The 23,430-nt window shown below is 37.5% G+C and overlaps 1 protein-coding gene across 2 annotated transcripts; it reads right to left on the minus strand.

The window, feature by feature from the left end:
* Window positions 1–134: 134 nt before the first annotated feature.
* On the minus strand, window positions 135–23,228 carry LOC131310137 (phospholipid-transporting ATPase 3). Of its 2 annotated transcripts, none has more exons than XM_058336976.1 (27): window positions 22,432–23,228; window positions 16,354–16,419; window positions 15,615–15,671; window positions 13,241–13,322; window positions 12,913–13,023; window positions 12,258–12,335; window positions 11,989–12,085; window positions 10,501–10,607; window positions 10,142–10,207; window positions 9,653–9,774; window positions 9,473–9,560; window positions 9,314–9,391; window positions 9,113–9,229; window positions 8,691–8,840; window positions 8,496–8,600; window positions 7,714–7,856; window positions 7,307–7,408; window positions 7,154–7,217; window positions 6,856–7,068; window positions 4,186–4,351; window positions 3,986–4,065; window positions 3,644–3,883; window positions 2,486–2,707; window positions 2,228–2,395; window positions 1,534–1,887; window positions 1,164–1,267; window positions 135–650 (listed from the first exon to the last, which is right to left on the minus strand). In XM_058336976.1, exons 1-27 carry the CDS (start codon window positions 22,464–22,466, stop codon window positions 344–346), a joined length of 3,522 nt encoding a protein of 1,173 aa, XP_058192959.1. In that variant the 5' UTR covers window positions 22,467–23,228; the 3' UTR covers window positions 135–343. The 2 variants fall into 2 exon arrangements, with proteins under 2 accessions (XP_058192959.1, XP_058192958.1); XM_058336975.1 differs by having other exon boundaries at window positions 15,615–15,676.
* Window positions 23,229–23,430: the final 202 nt, after the last annotated feature.

Below are 23,430 nucleotides of genomic sequence, written 5' to 3' on the forward strand. Positions count from 1 at the left end.
AACGAAAAACCCTGATACGAAAGAATCAAAGAATGATTGTGTTTCTATCTAAAAACAAAAAACAAAAAACAAAGGAATGATACAAAAGACCCTGATACGAAAGAATGATCGTGTTTCTATCTAAAAAAGAAAAAGAAAAAACAAAAGAATGATATTGCTAGTCCAATAATATAACCTCGTATGTATCTGAAAATCCTAATGACAACTAAAAGTCCTGAAAAGAAGGAAGGCTCGTATAAAAGAATCAAAACTAGGATATGACACATCTAGTTTTACATCTTTTCTAACTGAAAATTGTTGAAAAATAAAGAAAAAACGTATATACATGTAAATTCTCCACATATCAATCCCTCCGAGGAGTTTTCGGCTTTGACCTCATCATACTGGCTCTCCTTGCTACATCCCAAGCCTTTTGAGGGGCAAAAACACCAGCTTTTTCAGCGAAAAAGGATTCATAACCCGGCGAATCAAAAGCAAAACCTGTGTGCTTGGATGTCTCCCTAGGCAGCCGTGCAACTGCAAAGCTCCTCTGCTCCTCTGGCGTGAGCTGATTGCCAATCCCCAGCAACCCTGCACTGCTCATATCAGGCTCGTGTCTGTGCATTTCTTGAATGATCTGGTAATCGTATGGGAAGAACCATCTCTGAATGCTGAAGCCAAATAACAAATAAAGAAGATTAACTTTGACAAAGATGTACAAAGTATGGCTCTGTTTGGAATTGGATTGCATTCGTTCAATGAACATAGAACAAATGCAAAATGATAACAAAACAAAATGAAACCCACATTGGTAGTCCTATCCATTTTAGCTTTCAACTTCTCTATTTTCTTTCCCCTTTCCTTAAATGCTGCCTTAGGATCTCCCAAAATGCAAGTCTTTCAACTCTTAAGTCTCTAACCCTCAGGAGTACTTACGAATATAGACAAAGTGGAATCACAAGGGTGAAACTTAAAGTAAATACTTTCCAATTTATATCTGAGAGCATTATTTTTGTTCCGCTAACAAGTAAAGTATCTCTAAAAGGAATCAATATTATGGGACTAAATTGAGATATAGTGTGCAAAGCTACCAATGTACAATATTTCCCACACCGTTATGCCCTTGCCCATTTATGGTAACTAGAGATTACTTCAAGAAGGCAAGTCCGAGATCTTATTCTTACCCTTGATATAAGAAATCGCCAAGAAGTGCAACAATGGGAACAAGAAGAAGCATGACGTAGAAATAAACCGTGCTGATCAAGACGTAGAAGACAGAATAGATACCCTGCATTGAATGTAGAGGATAACAAAGTGAGGTTTTGAACTAAGGGCTCGTTGGATTACATTATTTGATAAGACTATTTGGTAACTCTTGAGTTTCTTAAACAAAACCAACAAGCAATTGGCAGTCAAACGAGTTTACTTACTCCTAGTTTTGCATATTGCTTATTGCTTACTAAATACTACTGGTAACTAGTAAGCAAATAAGTAATGAGAATCAAACCGGCCCTAATTCAACAAGTGGTTGGCACAAAAAAGATGAAGACTTACCTTGGGAGTGTAAACACCTGAATATACAAGGATAAACATAAGCCACGCCAAAATGCTGCCTCCAATACTTATGTGATGCCACCTTGTAATTGTGTCACACATCAAAAGAATGCGCAAATTAACAGTTACTACTATACAGTTGAAGGCCATCGTGCTGACATCCCAGAGACCAAACATCTTGCCAGATGAATCGACACTGTTAGAACTTGAAGTGGCCACAAAAGTATACACAACTAGCGATTGGTAAAATGAAAACAAAGCCAAGGTCACCACAACTCTCTTTTTGAAGTAGGTATTTCTTATTCCCTCTTTGTACAACTCAGGGTACTTTCTGGAAAGAGATGCATTGACATCCTGCCAAAGACATAATTGAGCATTTAGTGCTGATTTACACCAACATTTGATGCATAAATACGCAAAACAAAACAGTGGGCAAAAATACTCTTACTTGGTCTGCATAAATTAGGATTTCCAGAATAAGAACACTTAACCAAATGAACAACACAATCTCTAACAATAAATTGTATCCTTATTCTTGACACAAATTACAGAATAAATCTAAACTAAAGCAGAACTAATGCTAAATAAAGCAAAATTTAAGGAAGTATTGGACTGGAAAGAACCAAAATAAATTACAGAAATATCGTAACCCTTTTATATTAGATCATATATATAGAAAAATGGAATGCAGTACCTTCTCAAAAAGTCCAACCATAATCACAGGTAGGGCTGTGAAAATGACGTTATATAAAGATTGAAACCAATCATCATAAAATCTTTGCCCAGAAAATCCCGTATGAAAGGTGTACCAAAATTGAGTCAATGTGAATGTAAGATTCTTGTAGAAGAAGTATGTAACAACCTGCAGTAAAGAATTTTCAACCATTGAAAACAATAAAATTCCAGGCAGAGAATGAGAATAAATACAAGCAAAATGGTACAAAAGTAGAACCTTGCATATTCTGAGGTATGACCATCGTCCATGCACAAGAAGTAAATCCGTAAGAAAGCGGAACTGAGCAATTGCAAAATCACTGGCCATTACTGCTTGCATTCCTTCTAGACCACTTATTCCAACACCAACATGAGCAGCTTGAATCATACTGACGTCATTAGCACCATCACCAATACTTAGTGTTATTTTTCGTGCAACTTTCTTGACAAGGCTTGTGACCTGGAAACAGTATCAAGTGTTTCAGATTTCAACCCAACATACATAAAGCTCTAGCCAGTCAACTAATTAACAAATTCAAATGATAGTAGGTAATAAAGTCAAGTAAAGGGCTTCTAAGGAAAACCCCAAAATGCTTGAGATGTTTCCATTGACTTCGCTCAAGTTTGGCATACGCCAAACATATAAGATGACAATTCAAAATCCTGTTTGGAGTAGGCCAAAAAACCAGGACATTAAACCTCAGAAGTTTTCCAAAATCAAATATAAATAGCATGTGGAGTCATGGACCCAGTCCAATCTACTTTTTCAATTTCCTTAGCAGCTCTCCTAGTCTAAGACGTAATTGATTTCAAAAGGTTTCAATCAGCAATTGAAAAACTTGTTATATACTGAAGTACCCGTGGTTTATGAGTATTAAGCCTCCACGAAACCAAACTCCCACCTTGGTTAGGAACAACAAATACATTGTCATTTCACTAAATAAAGCATTTGTAAACATAGACCAAGTGATCAAAATTTTAAAAATTGTTTCTCGTCACCATTAATAGTAGGGCCATCATTGGTGTGGCAGTAACTATAACGTGTTCATTTTTTGCTTTGAAAAACAAGCAGAAATTCAGGGTTTTAAATAAAGGCCATCACATATCGTCGGCTGTTCCATAACGGAATTTCGGACCACCGATACCGTTATTTACTTACATATAGCCCGATATGGCCCAGTATATGGCCATATCACTGATACCATTGCATTTTCCGATACCGCGATTTAAAACCCTGAAGCAGATCAAAAGTTTCTGCTTTGCAACATCATGGATAAGCTTAAACACAGAGTATACCCCAAACAACATATACGAGATCCTAAAGTCCCACGATAATTTAAATGTCACCAAAAAAATAATAGCATAAATTTTAAAAAGGCACAATAAGGAAGCTTACTTGTGCTTTCTGCAAAGGAGAAACTCGACAGCAAACGACTGAACTACAATTCAAGCACAGATTTAGTAGCATTACTCGTAAACTCGGGTCTAGTGCATACATCAAACACTTCCCATCTATCACAAGTGCCAATTTTGGACCAGATGAAGTCTGAAAATAGTTCTGTGCTTCCTCGTGGCACTTCTTTAGCTGATTTTTCACTGCTTCCCTCATATGGCGTGCAATCTCAACTTGGTCTCCCTGGCCATAGAATGTAAAGCAACTTTCAAACTAATACACACTCTAAACCTCTACAAATTTTTTAATTTCCTTTCAATCAAACCCCATAAATTAACTCCTTACCCTTCTTTCAAGTTCTCGAATATCATCAGTTTCTGAACTAATAATGAACTGTTTCATGTCATTATTGATCAACTTGCATGCTGAGGCAAAGGAAAGGGAGAGTTTATTCAAGTTTTTGCAGATACAAAAGAGGAAACACAACATCAAGTAGGAAATATACGGAAAAGAAAATTGATTCAAAAACTCTTCTAACTACTAACCATAAGCTATATTAATGGCTGTTTCCATTTTGTCCCCTGTTAGAACCCAAATCTTGATTCCAGCTCTAGAAAGAGTCTCTATACAGGAAGGTACCCCTTCTTGAAGTTTGTCTTCTATAGCCGTGCACCCAATCAAAACAAGATCCTTCTCTATGAGTTCTGCAACCTGCACAAGTGTATGTGTGGTTTAAGGTAGTGATCACTATTTATTTTCCTGATGAGCAATTAACTATCAACGAGGATTGACATCTTTCTATCCTTCTATTTCTGAGATAGCAACTAACACCAGTAAACCAGATCATACAATTACGATAACAAACCCATTAATTCATGATATTTGAATTAACATATGAAGCTGCAACCAGAAATTCCTAGAAAATCTGGTAAACTTTACAGCACATTATCAAAAAGTTCAACTAGATTGGAATCCCTGTGCAACAAAAGTAGTAAAAAAATGAGTCTGGTTTGTGAAAAGCAATTAGTAGGAAGTAAAGACTCATCTGCATAAGATACATCTTCCCGCATAAGATAAACCAGTAAACGAATGAATCATCTTATCGAGATGAGGAAGCGTAGCAGCAGCCTGTAAAGCCCTGGAACTTGGCATATTTGTAATTTGACCTAGATTTGAATTGAGTTAATACAAAATTCAGATAAAAAATTCAACTAACCCATCTTCGTCGCCACATCCCACAAAACCAATTATTTTTATTACTAGTAGGGGTGATTTCGGTTTGATTCGGGGTGAAATTTCCGAAGACCGATTCGATTCAGTCCAAATATTTCTAGGACCGATCCCGACCGGAGTTGAGTTCGGTTCCGGGTGGGATCGGTCCAGTCAGGGATTTCGGTCCACCTGAAATATAAAATTTCCATTTAATTTTAAGTGTATATATGTAAAATATATATAAAAATACATATTTATATAAATATTATATTATTTTTAATGTAAAATATATAGTCATTCCGTTCGGTCCGGCGAAAAATCCAAGAAACCGAGACCGAAACGATTTTGGTTCGGTTCGGTTCGGAAAAATTCCACCATCACCCCGACCAAAAACCGAACCGATCGGTCGGATTTTTCGGGGGGTTTCGGTCCATCAGTTTTTTAACACCCCTATTTATTAGCACAGTTGCAACAAGAAAATACAGACCTCAAAGTCAAACTCAAACAGATACTAAGTTCCTCACCCTAGTTTTTATCCTAAAACGAGAAGGTGAACTGGAAGCCCGAAAGTGCGCGATGTCACTCAACTAATAACAGCAACAAAGATTGTCGCACTTGCAAGGTCTACACGGACACTACATGTATCTCTCATTTTTTAAAGGCATAGTTGTCAGCCCGTTTCCGTCATATTTAAGCTCCCTCAGGCAATCTCATGAATCATGATAAGCTTACATCTAAGAAGGCATGGATACCAACATGGACATGTTTTTAGACAAGGACACTGTAATTCTAAAAAAAATTGGGACATGGACACGGTGAGCAGACAACAGAAAATACGTATGCATATATTGTATCAAATTGTCGTCATTCATATCACTAATATTCCAATTCGTAATTCTTTCCCTTTATTGTTGAATATTAGGACTTAAAGGAGGAGGTTGAATTTTGTTTATTTGCATGTTTTACCTTTATATTTTAAACATCATAATTTACCTATAAGCTTAAGTTTTCCAAATTTTATTGACCGACCTTGTCCCCAATGTGTCTCCTGCTTAAAATTAACTAAGTTAATAGGAGCCAACATGCCCATACGTGTCCAAGCCTGTCCCCAATGTCCGACTTGACATGTCAACAGTTAGGCATGTCGGTGCCTTATAGGCTTACATTTTGACTCCAAAATTTTCCTTTCTGACAAGATCTCCCCTCTTCTTTTCTTTCACAATAATTTCAGCACTCCGCAAATGAGAGAGAAAGTCAGAGGAAAAGTATTATTTTACTCAAAATCAAAACTCTAGAATAACACTACCAGAATGATAATATGTACCAAGGACATTTCGAACATCCTATATTATGACATTCTTTTTAAAATAACAAATAGGAATCTTACTGCAGATTCACAACGCAAAATTCAACTTCCTTAGGTTATGATATGGTGGACCTCAAATCGTAATTGTACCTCCATAAGAGATATTTAAGAAATGAAGAACGTTCTTATGCATAGACCTTTCTTTTTCAATCACTTTCAACCTATGTCTTCTAGACCATATACTAAGGTCAAAGAATGAAAGTAAGAAACCAACATGAATTCGAGCTTTTTCCACCACCGTGCCATTTACTTTTAACGCCAATTATTCTTGAAGGCATTCAGAGTATTTCCACGATACTAGTAGTTAACCTGCTGACCAACAATTGATACTTTACCAAAACTTTGAAATTTTGCTATGTATGGGGAAAAACAGAATTAACATGGCCCAGTTAAACTCCGTGGCCCCGTGCACTAGAAGCCAAAGAAAATGGAAAGCTAAACAATCAACTTGAAGAAAAAAGAAGTCACACTGAAAATTAAAGGTTACTGAAAAAACAGACCTCAGACAAGAACTATATGTATACACGATAAAGTAAATGCCAAAATTTTCAAAGAGTGAAAAAGAATGGCTAGAAAATAAGTAAAGAACACGCCGATAAAAAAAAAAAGAGTAAAGAACACCTTTTGTTTATAATACCTCGTCCAATTTCCTCTCACGGTCGCGAAGAGAGGATTTTGCCTGAATAAATTTCTCATTCCAATTTTCATAGGTGTCAGAACTAATTTCTCTATAGGCCAGGCAAAGGGTACGCAATCCCGCCGCTCCAAATTGTTCCAACTGTTCCCTGGTTGTTTTTCTAATATCATTGGTCCCATCGGCCAATCTTTCATATATCACAGTATCAGCACCCTGCAGAAGGCATGTTCTGTTCAAGTGTAATTTTACTTCATACCAAAATTTTCCATTCACCAAAAAAAGACACAAAACCTATTACCTTACAGTACAGTATAAGCCTGCCATCCGGGTACCGGCAAACAACAGACTGCCTCTTTCTTGTACTGGATACTCATTAAAATTTACAGTCAAACATTAGCATCATCAGGCATGTAATAACAAATGATAAAACAAGCCAGAAGAACGTACCCACCTATTGAACTCAAGGACATTCAAGATTTCGTAAGGAACATCTTGGACCTTTCCCATCTTCTCAACATGTGATTCACGAACATAGATCAAAGTAGGCGTGCGCCTGAGAAAAATAAATCATTAGCTGCAAACCATGCAGACTCTTTCACTACTAGAAATTCTCTTAATGAAGAAAGAGATGACACTTTAGTACAATTTTCTGTAGTTCCCTACGTAACTAAATCAAACAAAACTGATGAGGATCCAAGTTTAACCACTCGGTTTACATCCCAAGTAATTCCACTCTACCATGTAATACTATTTGATATAAACAAAAGGGTATCATATCAAAATGGGAATGAAAACAACTTGATAGTTAAAGAGAGAATGTAACAAGCCTACAAGCAATAGATATATACATATAAAGACCTGTAAAAGAAGAAGCCAAAGTTCTTTGCTGCTGTAACCAAAGCAGCCTCATCTGGGGATGCAGCTTGATATCGAATTTTTTCTGGGGTCTCCTCACCTTCTGGCAGCACGGTATGGCATATAGCAAGGCATCTGAAGAATTCCTATAAACAAAATAAAAGCATTCACCATGAATTGCAAATTGCCTGTATAATTCAACACCAATTTTCAGTCTGCCTGCCTGCTGTGGCATGAGCATGCCACAGATCAAGCATACATACAACAGCCACTTTGAACAGATTCTAGCAGCTGTAGAGCTATATTAACACATTTTCCACAACGTACTGACAAAAATTTGACTTACACAATAAATCGCCATAGAAGAGACAGCTACAAACTATAACTTAAAAATTAGAAACCAGTCGTTCCCATGAGGCATGAACTATTTAGTGTAAACTAGAATATTGGTTTGTGAATTATACTTCAAAGTATATACAAAACAATTTTACCAAGGTAACCAAAGAAATAAAAAAAAACACATACAATGCTTTGTTACATTAGCAAGCATGTCCGTGTCTTCTTAATAATAGAAAACACTCAGATGTCTTGTTTTATTAATATCAGCAACCATCCTATTCATATAATTTGTTGTCACATGCTCTAACGGTTTTCAATCGAAAACTAACTACTGACATAAACCATGCTCTACATGTGGAGAGTGTGTCATCAAAATTATAGGAAGTTCTACCACACTTCGTAACAGAATGGCAAATAATCATATCTTAGTCATTAAACACATCTACCTTGCACATATCAGGATTGGGTTCATTCCTCCAGGCACCTCTCATAATCCTGGCATCATCAAAGTTGAAACCCTTTTCACGTACTACGTTTGCTGATTTCCTAGCCTGAGAGAATTGAATGACAGCAGAATCATCCATGATGTCACATTAAGTTGTGCCAGTTTCCAAGTGATGGTGGCTTGGTTATACTTATACCTCGTCGACTTTCATGCCGTTCCTCTGTGCTCCTCCGACCTCAATCTCCGTAACACCAGTTCCATATACCTCTCCTCCAATCGAGCACTTAAAGAACTCCATCATGTTTCTAGTTAAGGTTCCAGTTTTATCAGAAAAGATATATTCCACCTGGCCAAAGGTACAATAAGTCATTGAAGGCGAAAAGTCAACTTTGAAAGTGGTACGAGACTAAATTGAAAAGGGGAAATTATGAAGATGACCCCAAATTTTGAAGAATAAACAAATCTCACAAGGTTGGTTCGAGAACTATAACCTAAAAGGCAATTTTTTAAGAATCTTGACAGGAAGAAAGGGTAGAACTTGTATTTAAGAATCTTGACAGGAAGAAAGGGTAGAACTTGTAATCTATTGTTCGTAATCTCAGCAGGACACTAGTTTACCTGTCCAAGTTCCTCATTCAGATTGGATGTTCGTGCCAAGGCAGGGGTGTTGGTTTCGAAGTGGTACATATGCAAATCATTGTTAATGTATTGAGTGGATTGTATAAATTTGACCATCTGAAAATAGAAGAAGAAAATTAACCCATAAACCAAAGGAAAATGCATAGCTTGGGAACACAAATAAGGCCGTATAGTACCAACCTCAACTGAGACATAAAGAGAAATGGGGATGATCGGAGAATACAGTGTAATAAGGGTAAACATATTTAAAAGACCAACCTGCAGAAGCAATAAATGTAGTCAGGAAAAAAAAAAAACTCATTCCAGGGGGGTACACTTATTGCAGCACAATAATAATACCAAAAATATGTTGCTGGGGTTCATGTCTGCTGATAGATCTGGACCGTGAAGACCCAAGTAGAAATACTTGGGTTTTAAAAATAATCCACTGTAAGTTGAGAAGCATAAAGAATGTCATCGAAAAAGAAAATGCAAACAGTAGCTACTGCAATACGAAGAAAAGACTAGCTAATGGCACACCTTCCAAAGGCCCCAATGAGACACATACAGAAGAGAACTCCAAAAAGAGCGATTATAAGTCTATCAAGTTTCCTCTCTAGAGTACTTCTTTTGGACGGAACATTCATGGAATTCATCATGACCTGCAATCCAATCAATTTTCATGATAACTTATAATGCTATTCAATACAGGCCACATTAAAAAGCAAGTGAAGAGATAAAGCTAGCAAGGAAGAAAACAAAGAACAAAAGAGGAAGCAAATAACTTAATCTGGTGCACAACAATTTCTAGTGATATCGAGTAACTAACTCTACGCTCAACACCAAGCCGCCAACAGATGGCATTAGTTATCTCAAAACCGTCTCCCGTGCAACCAGAGCACAATCAAGTTTAGCATTTCAAATGAAGGTATAGATATCTCCAAACCATAAACAGTTCTTGCAGAAATAACTCAACATGCAAAACCCAAAAGCAAAAGACAATGGTTGCTACAAACTGAACTATTTAACCTTTGTTTCATGACCACTAAAAATAACAGCTCCGATTATGTACTCCGTGTTCCTGAGACTACAACCCTGAAATATACAGAACCAGAATTAATCGGTACATCTGATATTAGATCCAACAATGAAACTTTAACAGAAAATTTTAAGGAACCGTACAAAATTAGCAGACCTATACTCAGTCCTAAAACATATTACTTGTACTTCATGTAAGTCCATAAAGATCAAACCCAAGCAGGCAAGAGCAAGTACGTATACCAACTCAAAGCATACCAAAGTTTCAGTCAAATTTCAATTCAAATAGAAAAGAAACTTGAATATGACAGCGTATACGGACATGGAAAACAAAACGAGAAAGGTCTTACTCGCAATAGCAGTTGATTTGGACTGAGGGGTAAAGTTTGATTTTCAATTATCAGATTGCCGGTGAATGTGTACAACGAATTATTTGGTTGTTCACACTGCACTTCACCTAAAATAACAGAAAAACAATCATAAGAACATACAATAAATAAAGACTAGTGGATCTTGCATGCATCATGATTTTATCTCTCTTATCTAAAGTTTTTGCCAAACTGGCCCCAGCTCAACACCCAAAAGCTTGAGCCAGCACTCTAAATGTAAAATCATATAACATCAACATTGAAAGAAAAAATGGTTACATCTAGTGCAAGGAAGAGGAGAAGCGAATCGAAGGCCTCTATGAAGCACTAATATGAGTACTAACACTGGTACCAGTACACCACGGGTACGAATCTGAGGCAAAACGTTTATGGGAAAAAAAAGGGAATGGATATTGCCAAAGTTGTTGACAAAAAAATAGTTCTGATTGGTAGTACTTGATAAATTATACCGAACGAAAAAGAAATTTCAAAACTAAAAAGTAGCTAAAGCAAGTACTAACTAAGAGTCTTGCTAAAGCATCCAACTCAAAACCAATTGGCAATGAGTGGAGAGACCGCCCAAACTCATATACTAGTTTTGGATGTTATAATCAACCAATGTGGAACAAGCTCTAACACACCCCCGGACGTACAAAGGATCGATTATATTGGGACCAAAATGAAACAAGGTGCACTTATGGCACAAACAACGGGGCAATCAATCAAGAGAGTCTTGTCCAAAAGACTCCTAAAGCCTAGCTCTGATACCATCTTAAAGCATCCAACTCAAACCAATTGGCGAACCAATTGGCGATGAATGGAGAGGCCACCCAGGCTCATTCACTAGTTTTGGATGTTATAATTAACCCGTGTGGGACAAGCTCTATCAAGTTTCACATCAAAGTAAGTTAAGGATTCACACTATAACCCAGATCCCAGAGTTCAAGCCAAAAGCAAGCTCCATTCAGCGGGCTTGATGTTGTTACATTACAAACTGAAGTTCAGTTCTAAAAGCGCCCCACATGATGAGAGAATCCTAAGCTCTCTATGATTTGGAAATGTCCAGCGATACACCCTTCAATTGTTCTATTTATAAATTGACGCACTTGTATTTTTATTCTGCTTCCCTTATACTTGTAAGAAAATTGTATGTGAGTACCCAATGCATGGCAAGATGTACCTGACCATACACGCCAACCCAAAATAATAAACATCATACCCACAGCCACATAAGTGCCTGGTGCATACCCAAAACGCACACGAGCCACGCCCAACAATGAAAAAGTAACAAAATAATCTTTTCCGTAGTTCACGTACCCGGAGTGCCTACAATTGTACCATATCGTATGCACACCCAATACTCGTGTGGTCATTTTTAGGAGTATGTTCATTGGAGAGCCTTAAGGATATCCATTATCCAACAATTGCTCCTTAAAATTAACTACAATGAACCATGCTCAAAAGGTAAACCTTTGAATTCAGATGCTTTTACAGGATTCACATAATCCCAAGTCTTTTCCAATGCTTTTCTGATCTTCAAATTAGTTTCACCATCCAGATTTGCAGTCTGAAACGCAAGAAGTAAAAGCAAGGATATTAATAGGCCCAGAGGGAGAGAGCATGTAGAAAACCATTTAACATCAACAAAATGTTTGATCCTTTCCAACGGAATCAAGTCCAATTCTCAAAGAGGAACAAAAGATTCGTAAAATGGGGAAAATGCAGCTATGAGTAGAAACCTCAACATAACAGACACCGTCTGCGTTTGTACCAGCGAGGAACAACAGGTCCGCAGGAAAGAATCCGTCTTGCTTAACCTGCAACCGTAGCAACATTTAAAGTTCAGTATAAAACAATTCCAGTACTAATAATTCACTCCTGTAAAATTTGGAAATCCAAAAATAATGGAAAGATGGAACCCGAGGAGTATAACTGGAACAGTATATCGTCTATGGAATACTGCTATACAATTTAACCACTGGTTGGAAATAATTCTATCATAGATGGTTGAAACCATTACAATGCTATCTGAGTGGGTAATATCTGCTTCATAAATGGTGAAAACATGGCAGAAGCTTTCCTTCTCAGTCTACATGGGATGTACATTAACTATTGGTTATGAGTACGAGGGTAAAACAAAAAGAAGAAAGAAAGAAAAAAGAGAAAAGAGAAAAGAACTAAAAGGTTAGAACATGACTCGCAAACAAGACAATTGACAGTAGAAAAGAGATACAAATGGGTATTACAAGATGTGAAGACCAACAAAGAGGAGGGGGCTAATCTGCCAAGATGATATCAATGACATTGGAGGCCTTTTCAAGTTACGAATTAGAAATAGTCTCGTCATATAACAAACTGCTGAAAAATATAGATACAAAATCGTAGCACACTTACTTTGACAACGTCTCCAACCTGCAAATTCTTCCAGGGGACACTTACCCACCTTTGATCTTGCAGCATGTCCACAGAAGAATTATTTATTGCCTTATCATTTTGAAAGCGCTTCTGTTCCACATAATGGAGGAGGAAAAAAAAACAGTAGAAAGTAAGGGCAATGAGCAATTTTCTGTTATCCATACTCTCGTGCAGATTAATGAAAGTTAGGACATATGACTTCCAGCTAAGCAAGCATTACAGGCAATCAATTCTATATTCTTAAACCATTTCGTGGGGAGAAGATCACTACTTGGAAACTAGAAGCCAATGAGCGAATATAACTCACCCAGTCTTCCCATGCCTCCTTCACAAGGGATACAAAAAGCACCATACTTAGGGGGAGCACATTTGTTATCGGAGATACAGGACTGCATGAAACAAAACTTATTAGGTGCAGGTGCAAAACAATGATTAAAACTACTTTAGCAAATCTCTTATGATCTCAGCCACACATACATGTCAAGGGAAGAGCATGAAACAGTATATCAAAGCATGGCCACATAAGCAGTAGCTTTTCTCGCTTTCAAAGTTATCATGCACGCAAAAATACGAAAGAGGAACAACAAGTATATGCAGGGCAGAGCCAGGATCTCTATCCCTTCATTGAAAATATGTACCCTCATTGTTATACATCCTTTCCTTTCGTGTGTAATTCATAATATAAAATTCTTATGTCCTTTTCTTTTAGTAACTACAATCAAGAAACATAAGAAAAAAATTTAAAGAGCAAGGTAAATTTGAATTGAAGACCAAACTTGGTTTTTAAATAATTTCAAAGACCAATGTCCTGGTTGTATCATCACCAATTAAACAAACATGAGTTTTACTAAAATATATACTAAACCAAGCCCTAGCATACCTCTGCTTCGTGCTAGATGCGAAATCAAGCCCAACCACCGAAGGGTGAGTGGAGCTCATAGGTGGGGAAAGGGAATTCAGTGAGCAAAGTAGAAAACAAGACAAGAGACGCAGACAATACATAGGCTAGGAAACAAAATGCATGGCCAAAAGACACAGTCGTAGTTAAACAGATTCAGCAATAGAAACCTTTCCACACTAGCAGCAATCGGAGGAGCTCCACGGAGGGGAAAAGAGAAAGCGGGAAACACTAGAGACGCACATATAACATGCATAAGGAGAGACAAGAAATGCATCGCAGAAAGAGCCGGGCGTGGATAGATGCATTTGTCAATACAAGGCCTATAATCAATGATAGAGCTCCACAGGTGGGGAGAAGGAAAACGTAAGCAATTAGGAATACAAGATACTTATTATAGGTAGTTTAAAATGGATAAGGGAAAAGGCATTGAAGAAAAACAAATGACACAAACGTAGCTAAAGACAAGTCCCAGCTGAAATCCCAAGAAGGAAAAAAATCCGTCCTCAATACTATCACATTCACTGAATTATTCAGCACAGTTCTAAACCAAAGTACTAAACCGAGCCTTGTGTCCCACTCGATTGGGGTAGGCTACATGAATCCTATTTTTCCATTGAGCTATGTCCAGACTCCAGGGCTACCTATTCACTTAAATTTAGTAAGCCCAAATCCTTTCGTTTCACGGCATCCAAAGACAGTTTATGTCTTCCTCTTCCCCTCACCCTACTATCCACTACTATCATGTCACTCTTCTTGACTACGGCAACTGCAGGTCTACAGTAAATATGAAGACTCCAGTACTTAAAAAAGCTTCAACTACTGAGAAAAGAGGAAACGAAGCACATATGACACACAAAAAAGAAAATAAACAATTCAAACAAAAAGAAACGGAAAAAAGCTAGGAAGTTGGAGATTATGAATTGCTCCAGTGGACTCTAAAAAGCACAACACATCTCACGTGCCGGTTGCTCTACTCCCCTCAGGTTTCGTTATCCGCAAGATTAATCTGTAAGCCTTGCAATACCAGATATAGTGGGGCATAACTTTATGTTACATGGATCCTTCATTTTGGCTCAAGTACCCTTATCGATGTGTCCGACACCCGTATCCTTTTGGGCACTTGGATCCTCTAATTGTTAAGATACTTACAAAAAAAAATATCAAATGAGCTAGAAAAGCGGTATTTTGTGTATTTCACATTGACAGGAAATAGGAAAATAGCAAAAACATAATTTTCTTAACCCTTTATTGTTTAAATACATTTGTAAACATAGTTTATGGTACATAATCTGAGAAAATTATGCAATATATAACACAAACAAGAGTTCAGGACGTGTCCCCTTACCCGTACCCAAGTTGGGGACACATATCCACGTATCCTAAGATTAAAGTTTAGAAAGGTCCGACGCTTGGACTTGCACCCGCACCCAAGTCCATGTAACATAGGGCATAAGTAAACCTATGGTTGGAGAACCTTGCTCCACACCTCCCACCAACCTCCCTTGCCCCAAGAGAAACAAAAACTCCCAACAAACCCCCGAGTCCAACAACAATTCTCTACAAGTGGAAGTGAATTGACCAAACTTTGCAGACAAATGTGTCCACTGACTCAGCCACAGCTGGTCGCAATAGCTAAAGCTATCATCAACTAAGTTTTCACAAGGCACATTATCAGACAGCCAATCCTGAAGCATGCTGTTTTGCAGTGTCATTCTAGTAGCTCTACTGAATGCTTTGAGAAAATGGAGGGAAAAAATAGCTCTTATTTTACTTGCCGTACCTGACTGGTGTGCTCGATAAAATTGAGATCGTGAGGAAGTAGAGATTAGCCACCCGCCTGAACTGTCAGAGGAAAAACAAGAACCTTTTTTCACAAAAGAAAAAGTAGAGAAGGTGTGTGTGTGTGTGTGTGTGTGTGGTGGGGGGGGGTGGGGGGAGGGGGAAACCAACTTTGTCAATATCAACAAAGTTCAATTTAAAAATAACATTTCCTGCTTGTATCACCTCTGATTCCATAGTTTCCAAATGGAAGTACAAAATGCAACTAAACAAAGATGTACATACACTCAAAAATTTCAAAGGAATTCCAGCTCTTAACCAAAAATTCAAACTCCAACAATTTCCAGAAATGGTTTTCTTTCTTCAAATTAAAAGGTTTTAAAAGGATTCTGATCTTTTCGTGTTTTCAGAAGTTTCACCACCGTTTCCAAATTAGAAAATAGAAATCTAGGTAAAATGACGAGTTCCAAACTAAAAATGGAGGGGAAATTTCCCAACAATGAGTAAAACCTATAACTAATATTTCAAACATCAATGCATCATAAAATACTATGGTTCGCATTCTTCGTAACAATGAACAGACCGGCTACAATTCAACAACTCTGAACTGAACCAAAAACAACCAGATTAATTTAGCAGTCTGATCAAAGGTTACAATAATATCCCAACAATTCAATAGGGACTAATTGCAAGATAATCAATCACCACTTCTATTGCTCGGAGGTAGAGAACAAGTTTACCTGTTCAAACAGCCCCTTCGGTACAAAAGTAAGAATGTTGTACTTCGTAGTCGATATAGAATTTCCCTGAAACAATAAATCCAAATTCCAGTCAAAATCCCAATAAATCCAAGTAGTTCTTTTTCCCTTGAAAAGCAAATCCAACTACATGTACAAGCAATAAACACCATGAAGAGGAGAGTTAATTGTATAACTAAAAAACGTGGTACGAAACATTAAAAAAAAAGTTCTCGTACAATGGGAATAATGATTTACAATAGGCACTCCAATAGCTAAATTTCAATAACTTAACAGCCTCTACTGATCAACAATTTCTTGCTCAACCAACTTCATTCATGGCACCTTACAAGTAAATATGGTACTGCAGTTTTAAACCCAAAGTGTTTTTCTTATGCCGACAAAAGCACATCTCTGTCAAATCTCAATGCAACATTTTTTCCTTAAGATTTGCAATGTATAGGTATTTTTTCTTTATTTTGGTGGTGGGTTTTAAGTAGGTTGCACAATGATAAATGTACTCTTCTATCCCCTTTGTGTATCTGGGTCCACAAAATATAATTCCTATGACCGGGGTAAACTCGTAGAAATTGTGTGAGACGGACCGAAACCCATATACACTTGGATCCTCTAATTTTCAATCGAAACAAACTTATGTTTGATGTTTTAGGAAAAATTCTAGTCCCTCACATGGACGGGAACTATAGAAATCACCTTTTCTCCCAACTCCTTTCACTGTCGTGTACACTACTTAATAACAATCCACTATTTTTTTTTTGAACAGCCAATAACAATCCAATCTAATGCTAGAACATTTCAATAGATAATAGATACAAATGTTCAGAAAATATCCACGCTCTAATATCCAACTTTTGGATACATATTTGACACCCTATCAAAAATGATCAAGACAATGCTTGAAACACAACTGAATCCATGTAAAATAGTTTTGCCAGGAGGATAATAATTTGAAAGGAACTCTTTCTATGCTAGCATACTTTTGACGATAAATATTCACAAATGGAGTAGCTCGCTGAAATTTATTTAATTGAACTTTTGCAATACATGGATCGTGGCCCACTGAGTTTCCATTTGTTTCTAGGCCCCCGCATGGATCAAGGATAGAAATCACCTCACTCCCCGCCACACCACTCACTATTATATATATTCCTACGTAATAAGGTACAATACATACTAACCTCAACATCTAATGTTTTGAGAATGCCAACGCATCTGCCTCCGATTTTTGGATCAATGTCACAATATCCTACAATTTACGACCTAAGGAGGTCCAGTTCTTGAATTTAACACGTCCAATTCCATGAAAAAAATGTCTCAACGAAGACAACTATGAGTTTTCATTAACCAAGACGTGATTTGCCAAAGAAGTCCATTACCTTCACAGAATCACAGGTATGCATGAAATCCATTGAGATGGGTTGGCAAGATTTGGAATACCATCTTGCGATATGCACATGGTACACCCAGGAGGGAGGCATAGAGGCTAGTTATTTTCGACAAAGAACTTTTGCTGAAGAAGTTACCATGATTTTCAAAGTAAGATACATATTGAACAAGCGTGGTAGTTGCAAATTACAGTTCTTAGAGGGACTTCGAACGGGGGAGCAATTCTCCGAATGGCAATTAAGGCTGCATTCTTTTAAACTTAACTTAAAATGAGTTGGTTTGTCATTATTTGAATTTTTTTCGCATTTGTTAGTTTTGCGCCAAACTTTTGTGGATTATTGATTCGTCTCGACAAGAGGAATCGGAAAAGTAAAAAAATTGCACTTTTACCCAAATATTTTGGGAAATAACCACTTATTTCTCAAAATAATTCAACTTGTTTCACTTTTTCTGCTAAAAATTGGTTATTTCTCAAATTACTTAGGTAAAAATACAAATTTTTTACTTTTCTGATTCCTCTCGTCGAGACAAATCAATAATCCACAAAAGTTTGGCGCAAAACTAACAAATGCGAAAAAATTCAAATAATGACAAACCAACTCATTTTAAGTTAAGTTTAAGTTATGTGCAAAAGAACGCAGCCTAATTAAAGGTGTGGAGAGGCCAGGAGGGTAAAGTTTCAGCGACACAACTGATATAGGAGTGAAAAGACGAAGAAGGAAGGAATCTATTGCCCTAAGGAGGAAGGAATCTGTAAGATTGAGATTTGGAAATGTTTCCCGATCTCCTCCACCGTCATTTTTGGTATATCGCTTTGGAGATGGTCCTTATCACAGCTAGGACATATGAAAGGGCAATTTCATGTAAAGTCCCCCTAGGGGACATTACTGGGGAGTTGAGGGGTAATTCAAAAAACCTAATACTCCTCCGCCCGATTTTGTTTATCCGTCTTGGAAGAATGTGCATTTCTCGAACAAAAGATACATATTTTGTTGAATTTTTTTGAATTTTTTTACACCTTAAATAGATCTTATTGAGCTCCTTTGATTGGTGTAAAAATACATTTCAAATTATCTACAGGAAAAATATTTTTTGTCCGAGAAAATGCATGCTTTTCCAAGAGGACAAACGCAAAGGGCGTAGAAAAGAAAAGGAAAACAACCATTTACATAATCCCCTTATATAAGATAGATCCCATATAACATCGGCTTTGTCTTCCTTGCAAAGACCTCGTATACTGGTCTAAATAACTCATACCTGGAACAAAACAACGTAGTATTTAGTAGGGGTACTGTTGTCTTTCTACACTCTTTAGTTGCTTTGAGTGTTTATCCAGGGCTATGTAGCACAGACACGGGATTTCTAAATAAAGGGGACACAGATACCTCAGGGAACACAGCAAAAATAAATAAATAAATGAACAATATCTATCTAATACCATTGGAAACACACGTATATACGTATAAGCATGAAGCATCAATGCATATAAACAAACATTATATATACATAATACATCTTATTACGCTTTCAACCCAAAGTATTTCAAGTAATACACATTTGCCCCAAAAAAAACTTCAAAAAATTGCATACTTAACCCTATCGTGACCATATACGTCAATACGTGTCCCTCCCGTGTCCCCGCCGTGTCCCCAAAAAAAATAGATCAAATTTAATGGACACTCTATGTGTCCCATATGTATTTTGACATGTCCAAACCGCCCTCTAGAAGTGTCTATGCTTCATAGGTCCAGGTGCTTCCTCCTACACAAAGGCATAGTGATTCTATCATGATGGTGATCGTTTCAAGAAAATGACCCGTAACATTGTCAATCTCTATTTGATTCTATCATGATGGTGATCGTTTCAAGAAAATGACCCGTAACATTGTCAATCTCTATTTCAAGGAGGCCTACAAATAGCATGGCGTTCCTACTTCTACTATCTTAGATAGAGATGTTTAGTTCCTTGCCCACTTTTGGAGTACTTTGTGAAAGAAAAATAGAAAATTGGTACCAACTTACACTTTAGTACTTCTTTACATCCTCAAACCAATGGTCCAACGGAAGTGGTTAACCAGAGTCTTGGAAATTTGTTGTCGTGCTTAGTTGGTGAGCATCTAAAAAGTTAGAAAGGCATTCTTCCCTTGGCGGAGTTTGCTTTTGCGATTCTCCTCTAAATCGCACCATTCACACCACCCCATTTTTTTTTATGGGTTAAAGCCTTCTAGTGTGGTTGATAAGTTCATTTGCCAACTTCTAAGAAGGGAAATTCCAAGGCGAAAGAAATGGCTACCTTTATGCAGAATATCCACGCCTAGTCAAGCTCCAAATTGAGAAGTCTAATGCGAAGTACAAGGCGGCCTTTGATGCACCCAAAAGGGAGGTTCTATTCAAGGAAGGGGATTTTGTATGGGTACGGGTTATCTTGAGCAAGAAAAGGCATCCTCATGACACTTGCATGAAGTTGAATGATCGGAAAGTGGGTCCTTGTGAAGTCTTGCGCAAGATCAATGATAATGCTTACCAAGTCCAATTACCCTCTCATTTGAGTACCTCCAACACCATTCAATGTGGAACACTTTGATGCCCTATTTGCCTAAAGTTGAATGATCGGAAAGTGGGTCCTTGTGAAGTCTTGCGCAAGATCAATGATAATGCTTACCAAGTCCAATTACCCTCTCATTTGAGTATCTCCAACACCATTCAATGTGGAACACTTTGAAGCCCTATTTGCTTGAAAACTCTACCGTAACTTGAGAACGAGTTTCTTTGAGTCATGCTGTAGCATGCAAGTTGTAATACGGTACTATTATATTTTTATATTTGCTTTGAGCGTTTGTACCTGGTTAGCCATATATATTGGCCTAGGTTTTCCTTCCATAGTAGTTTTAATCATTTTCAACAATAAAATTATCAAGAACATTACTCTTTGTATTCCCATTTGAGAAGTTTCTCCCTCCACAATTTTAATGGAATCTTTGGTTTGCATTACAAAACTCAATATTCAAAAACAAAAAGTGAAAGAGAGGCCAGACCTGAAAACATAAGACAACATTGAAGGCTCTAAATCCACTATATTTGACAGGGGCAGACTGAATCCTATGCAAGAACAATTTCATCAAGAGAAGATCAAACAATTCCCACCAAGAGGAAAGAGCCTCTTCATTTTTTTCTCCCCTACTAAAAGACCTCCTTTTGTGCTAAAGCAAACGAATAACTAGGGAAGATACCTTCAAAGGGCAGCAAGAAAATAAATTATAACTCCAACACCTATAGCGAAATTGGTTTAGTAGGAGAACTAAGTAACAGCTAAAGTTTAAGTTGCAGAATCTAAGATCATTCTTCTTGTCGCGGTTTCCCTCATTCAAGTTTATCGCAATCCTTTAATAATTATATAATAGGTCCCCAACACTAGGCATCGCATGCGCTTCCAGTGCAGTTTGCTTGAACTAATATAACTTATACCCTGCCATTGAACCAGTTCCGGAGAAACTAATGCGATAATTAGAACCAATAGAAACTATCAGTGTATTGCGCAATCAATCATTGCAACTTAGAATCAATTTATCAAGCAAAAAGAAAGAATAATTGATTTAGGTATTTTTGAAGCTCAGATGGGGGCTTATTAATGGCAAATTCCAATGCAACCACATCATCTGACACCCTAGACCTCTCTTTATGACCCTATTAGGAAGTATAAAGCATCCATTTCCCACGATAAATACACATTTGATTAAATAGGCAACGCCTATCGTCTTATTATGCTTCCACCCCGGTCTTTTCACCTCAAGTACGCAAACTCACTGTTCAATTCTAAAATCAATGCGAGATGTCAAAACCAAACTCGATCCTGTGAACCATCAAATAAATTTCTTTAAAATGGCAGAAAGACAATGAATCAAGTTCTTTCCCTCAAACGCATAAAATATACGCGAGTGCCCCGATTACAAACACCTATGTACACAGGGACGGAGGGAAAGGGGGGCATGTGGGGGCACGTGCCCCCACTCAAAACTAAAATAAATTTGTTATATTTTCGTATATTTAGCATAATTATGAAATTAAGTATGCTACTACACATACACACTTGCATATATCTCGAAAATATACATATATAATTAGTTTTATGTTTCAATTTTGTCATATGGAGCATTTATACTTGTTGGTTTCCAAACTATTTGTCTATTTAAATCGATTCTTTTTAAATTGTACATATTTTTAACAGTCTAAGAACAATATTTTAAAATAATATCATTAATAAAACTATATCGATCATTTTAAAACTTGTCAATGTCATGTAAAATATACTCTCAAATTTTGTCTGAGATTTTGCACTCATTTTTACATAATTAAAGCGAAAGTGTGTGTTATATATTTCTATAGTTTGTAATGCATGCCTTAATTGTATATGGTGTTATCGTGGTTAACTAGTAAAATAAATTTTCACCACTATGATTAACAAGATGCCCCCACTAAATAACATTCCTGAATCCGTCCCCGTATGTACATGCAATTTATTTTTTATAACTGAGGTGTCCTGTAGGCGCACCTCGAACAACCCTGGAAACCAATCCCACCGCCCAATCAAAGCTGGAGCAAATGCCCGTAGCACCAAATCCCTACCCATGGGTTCATATATACATGTATATAATAGATAGAGACGGAGAGAGAGGACCTTGAATTTGACCATGAGATTGGCTTCTCGATCATTGCAGTGGATGGTGCGGTGACCAGGGGCCTGAGGCTGGACACCACGACCACCGAGAGTAACGGTGCGAGAGGGGGCGCGAGAGGGGGCGCCGCCAAGCCTCGATCCAGATGGCTCTCCCAACCTCTCCCATCTGTTCATCTTCTCAGCAATTCGTCCGATCTCCGGACAGAACAACCCAGAAGCTGCCCAATTCCAAAGATGCGACTGCAGAGAATATCCGATCGCTTCTATTCTCCCTCTTCTTCTTCTTCTTCTTCGGGGCCTATTTTGAAACAAAAAATAGGAACAAATTAATAAACCCAACTGTTAAATATAAATATATCGGGTAAAAGAAAAATCCTCATTCGCGTCGTTTTTCCTGCAACGCTCTTTCCGCGCGTGGTTTGTGCTACGCACTTTATGGGGTTCCCGTGTTGAGGTACACGCGCCGCACCGTGAGTTGGGGAAGGTTCGGGGGGTTGAAAGAATTAGGGATTGGATCTGGCCAGACGATGTCGTTTTGTGTACCGGTCGCCGTAATTAGCAAATCCAGCGTAGATTTTTGGGTTTGCGATGCCGATGATTTCGGAGTATATTGCCAGTTTTGGGTAAAACCCTTGTCAGAAGAGAAGGTGGTGATAATGGCAATTGGGGGTGGAACAGCTGGCTCTGTTTGGAACTTGAAGAGGAAGGAAAGAAAAATTAAAAACAAAAGGAGAGAAAATAGAAAAATCTATCATTTCCCTTTTCTTATCGATTTTCTCCCATTTTTCTTCCTTTTCTTTTTTCTCACTTTCCTCGACTTCCGAACAAAGCATTATTGTTTCTAGAGGGATCCTGTTGTCTCTCCCTGACCTATTCGAGCTGTTCATACTCGGCAATGAACGGCTCAAATTTTATTTCGATCGAATAGATTTCAATCGTTCATCCGTGTATTGTTGAGATAAAATCTGATAAAATAGATCATATTTTGGCTATTCATTC

The sequence above is a fragment of the Rhododendron vialii genome, chromosome 12a (genome assembly GCF_030253575.1).
Source record: "Rhododendron vialii isolate Sample 1 chromosome 12a, ASM3025357v1".
Taxonomy (NCBI): domain Eukaryota; kingdom Viridiplantae; phylum Streptophyta; class Magnoliopsida; order Ericales; family Ericaceae; genus Rhododendron; species Rhododendron vialii.

Excerpts from the sequence above, each read along its gene's own strand:
- LOC131310137 (XM_058336975.1), bottom strand. The coding sequence starts at position 22,605 with ATGAACAGATGGGAGAGGTTGGGAGAGCCATCTGGATCGAGGCTTGGC. Across the intron at positions 13,323-15,614 it reads TTATCGAGCACACCAGTCAG|TCCTGTATCTCCGATAACAA; the intron begins GTACGGCAAGTA and ends TGTTTCATGCAG. Across the intron at positions 12,086-12,257 it reads ACGGTGTCTGTTATGTTGAG|ACTGCAAATCTGGATGGTGA; the intron begins GTTTCTACTCAT and ends CTTGCGTTTCAG.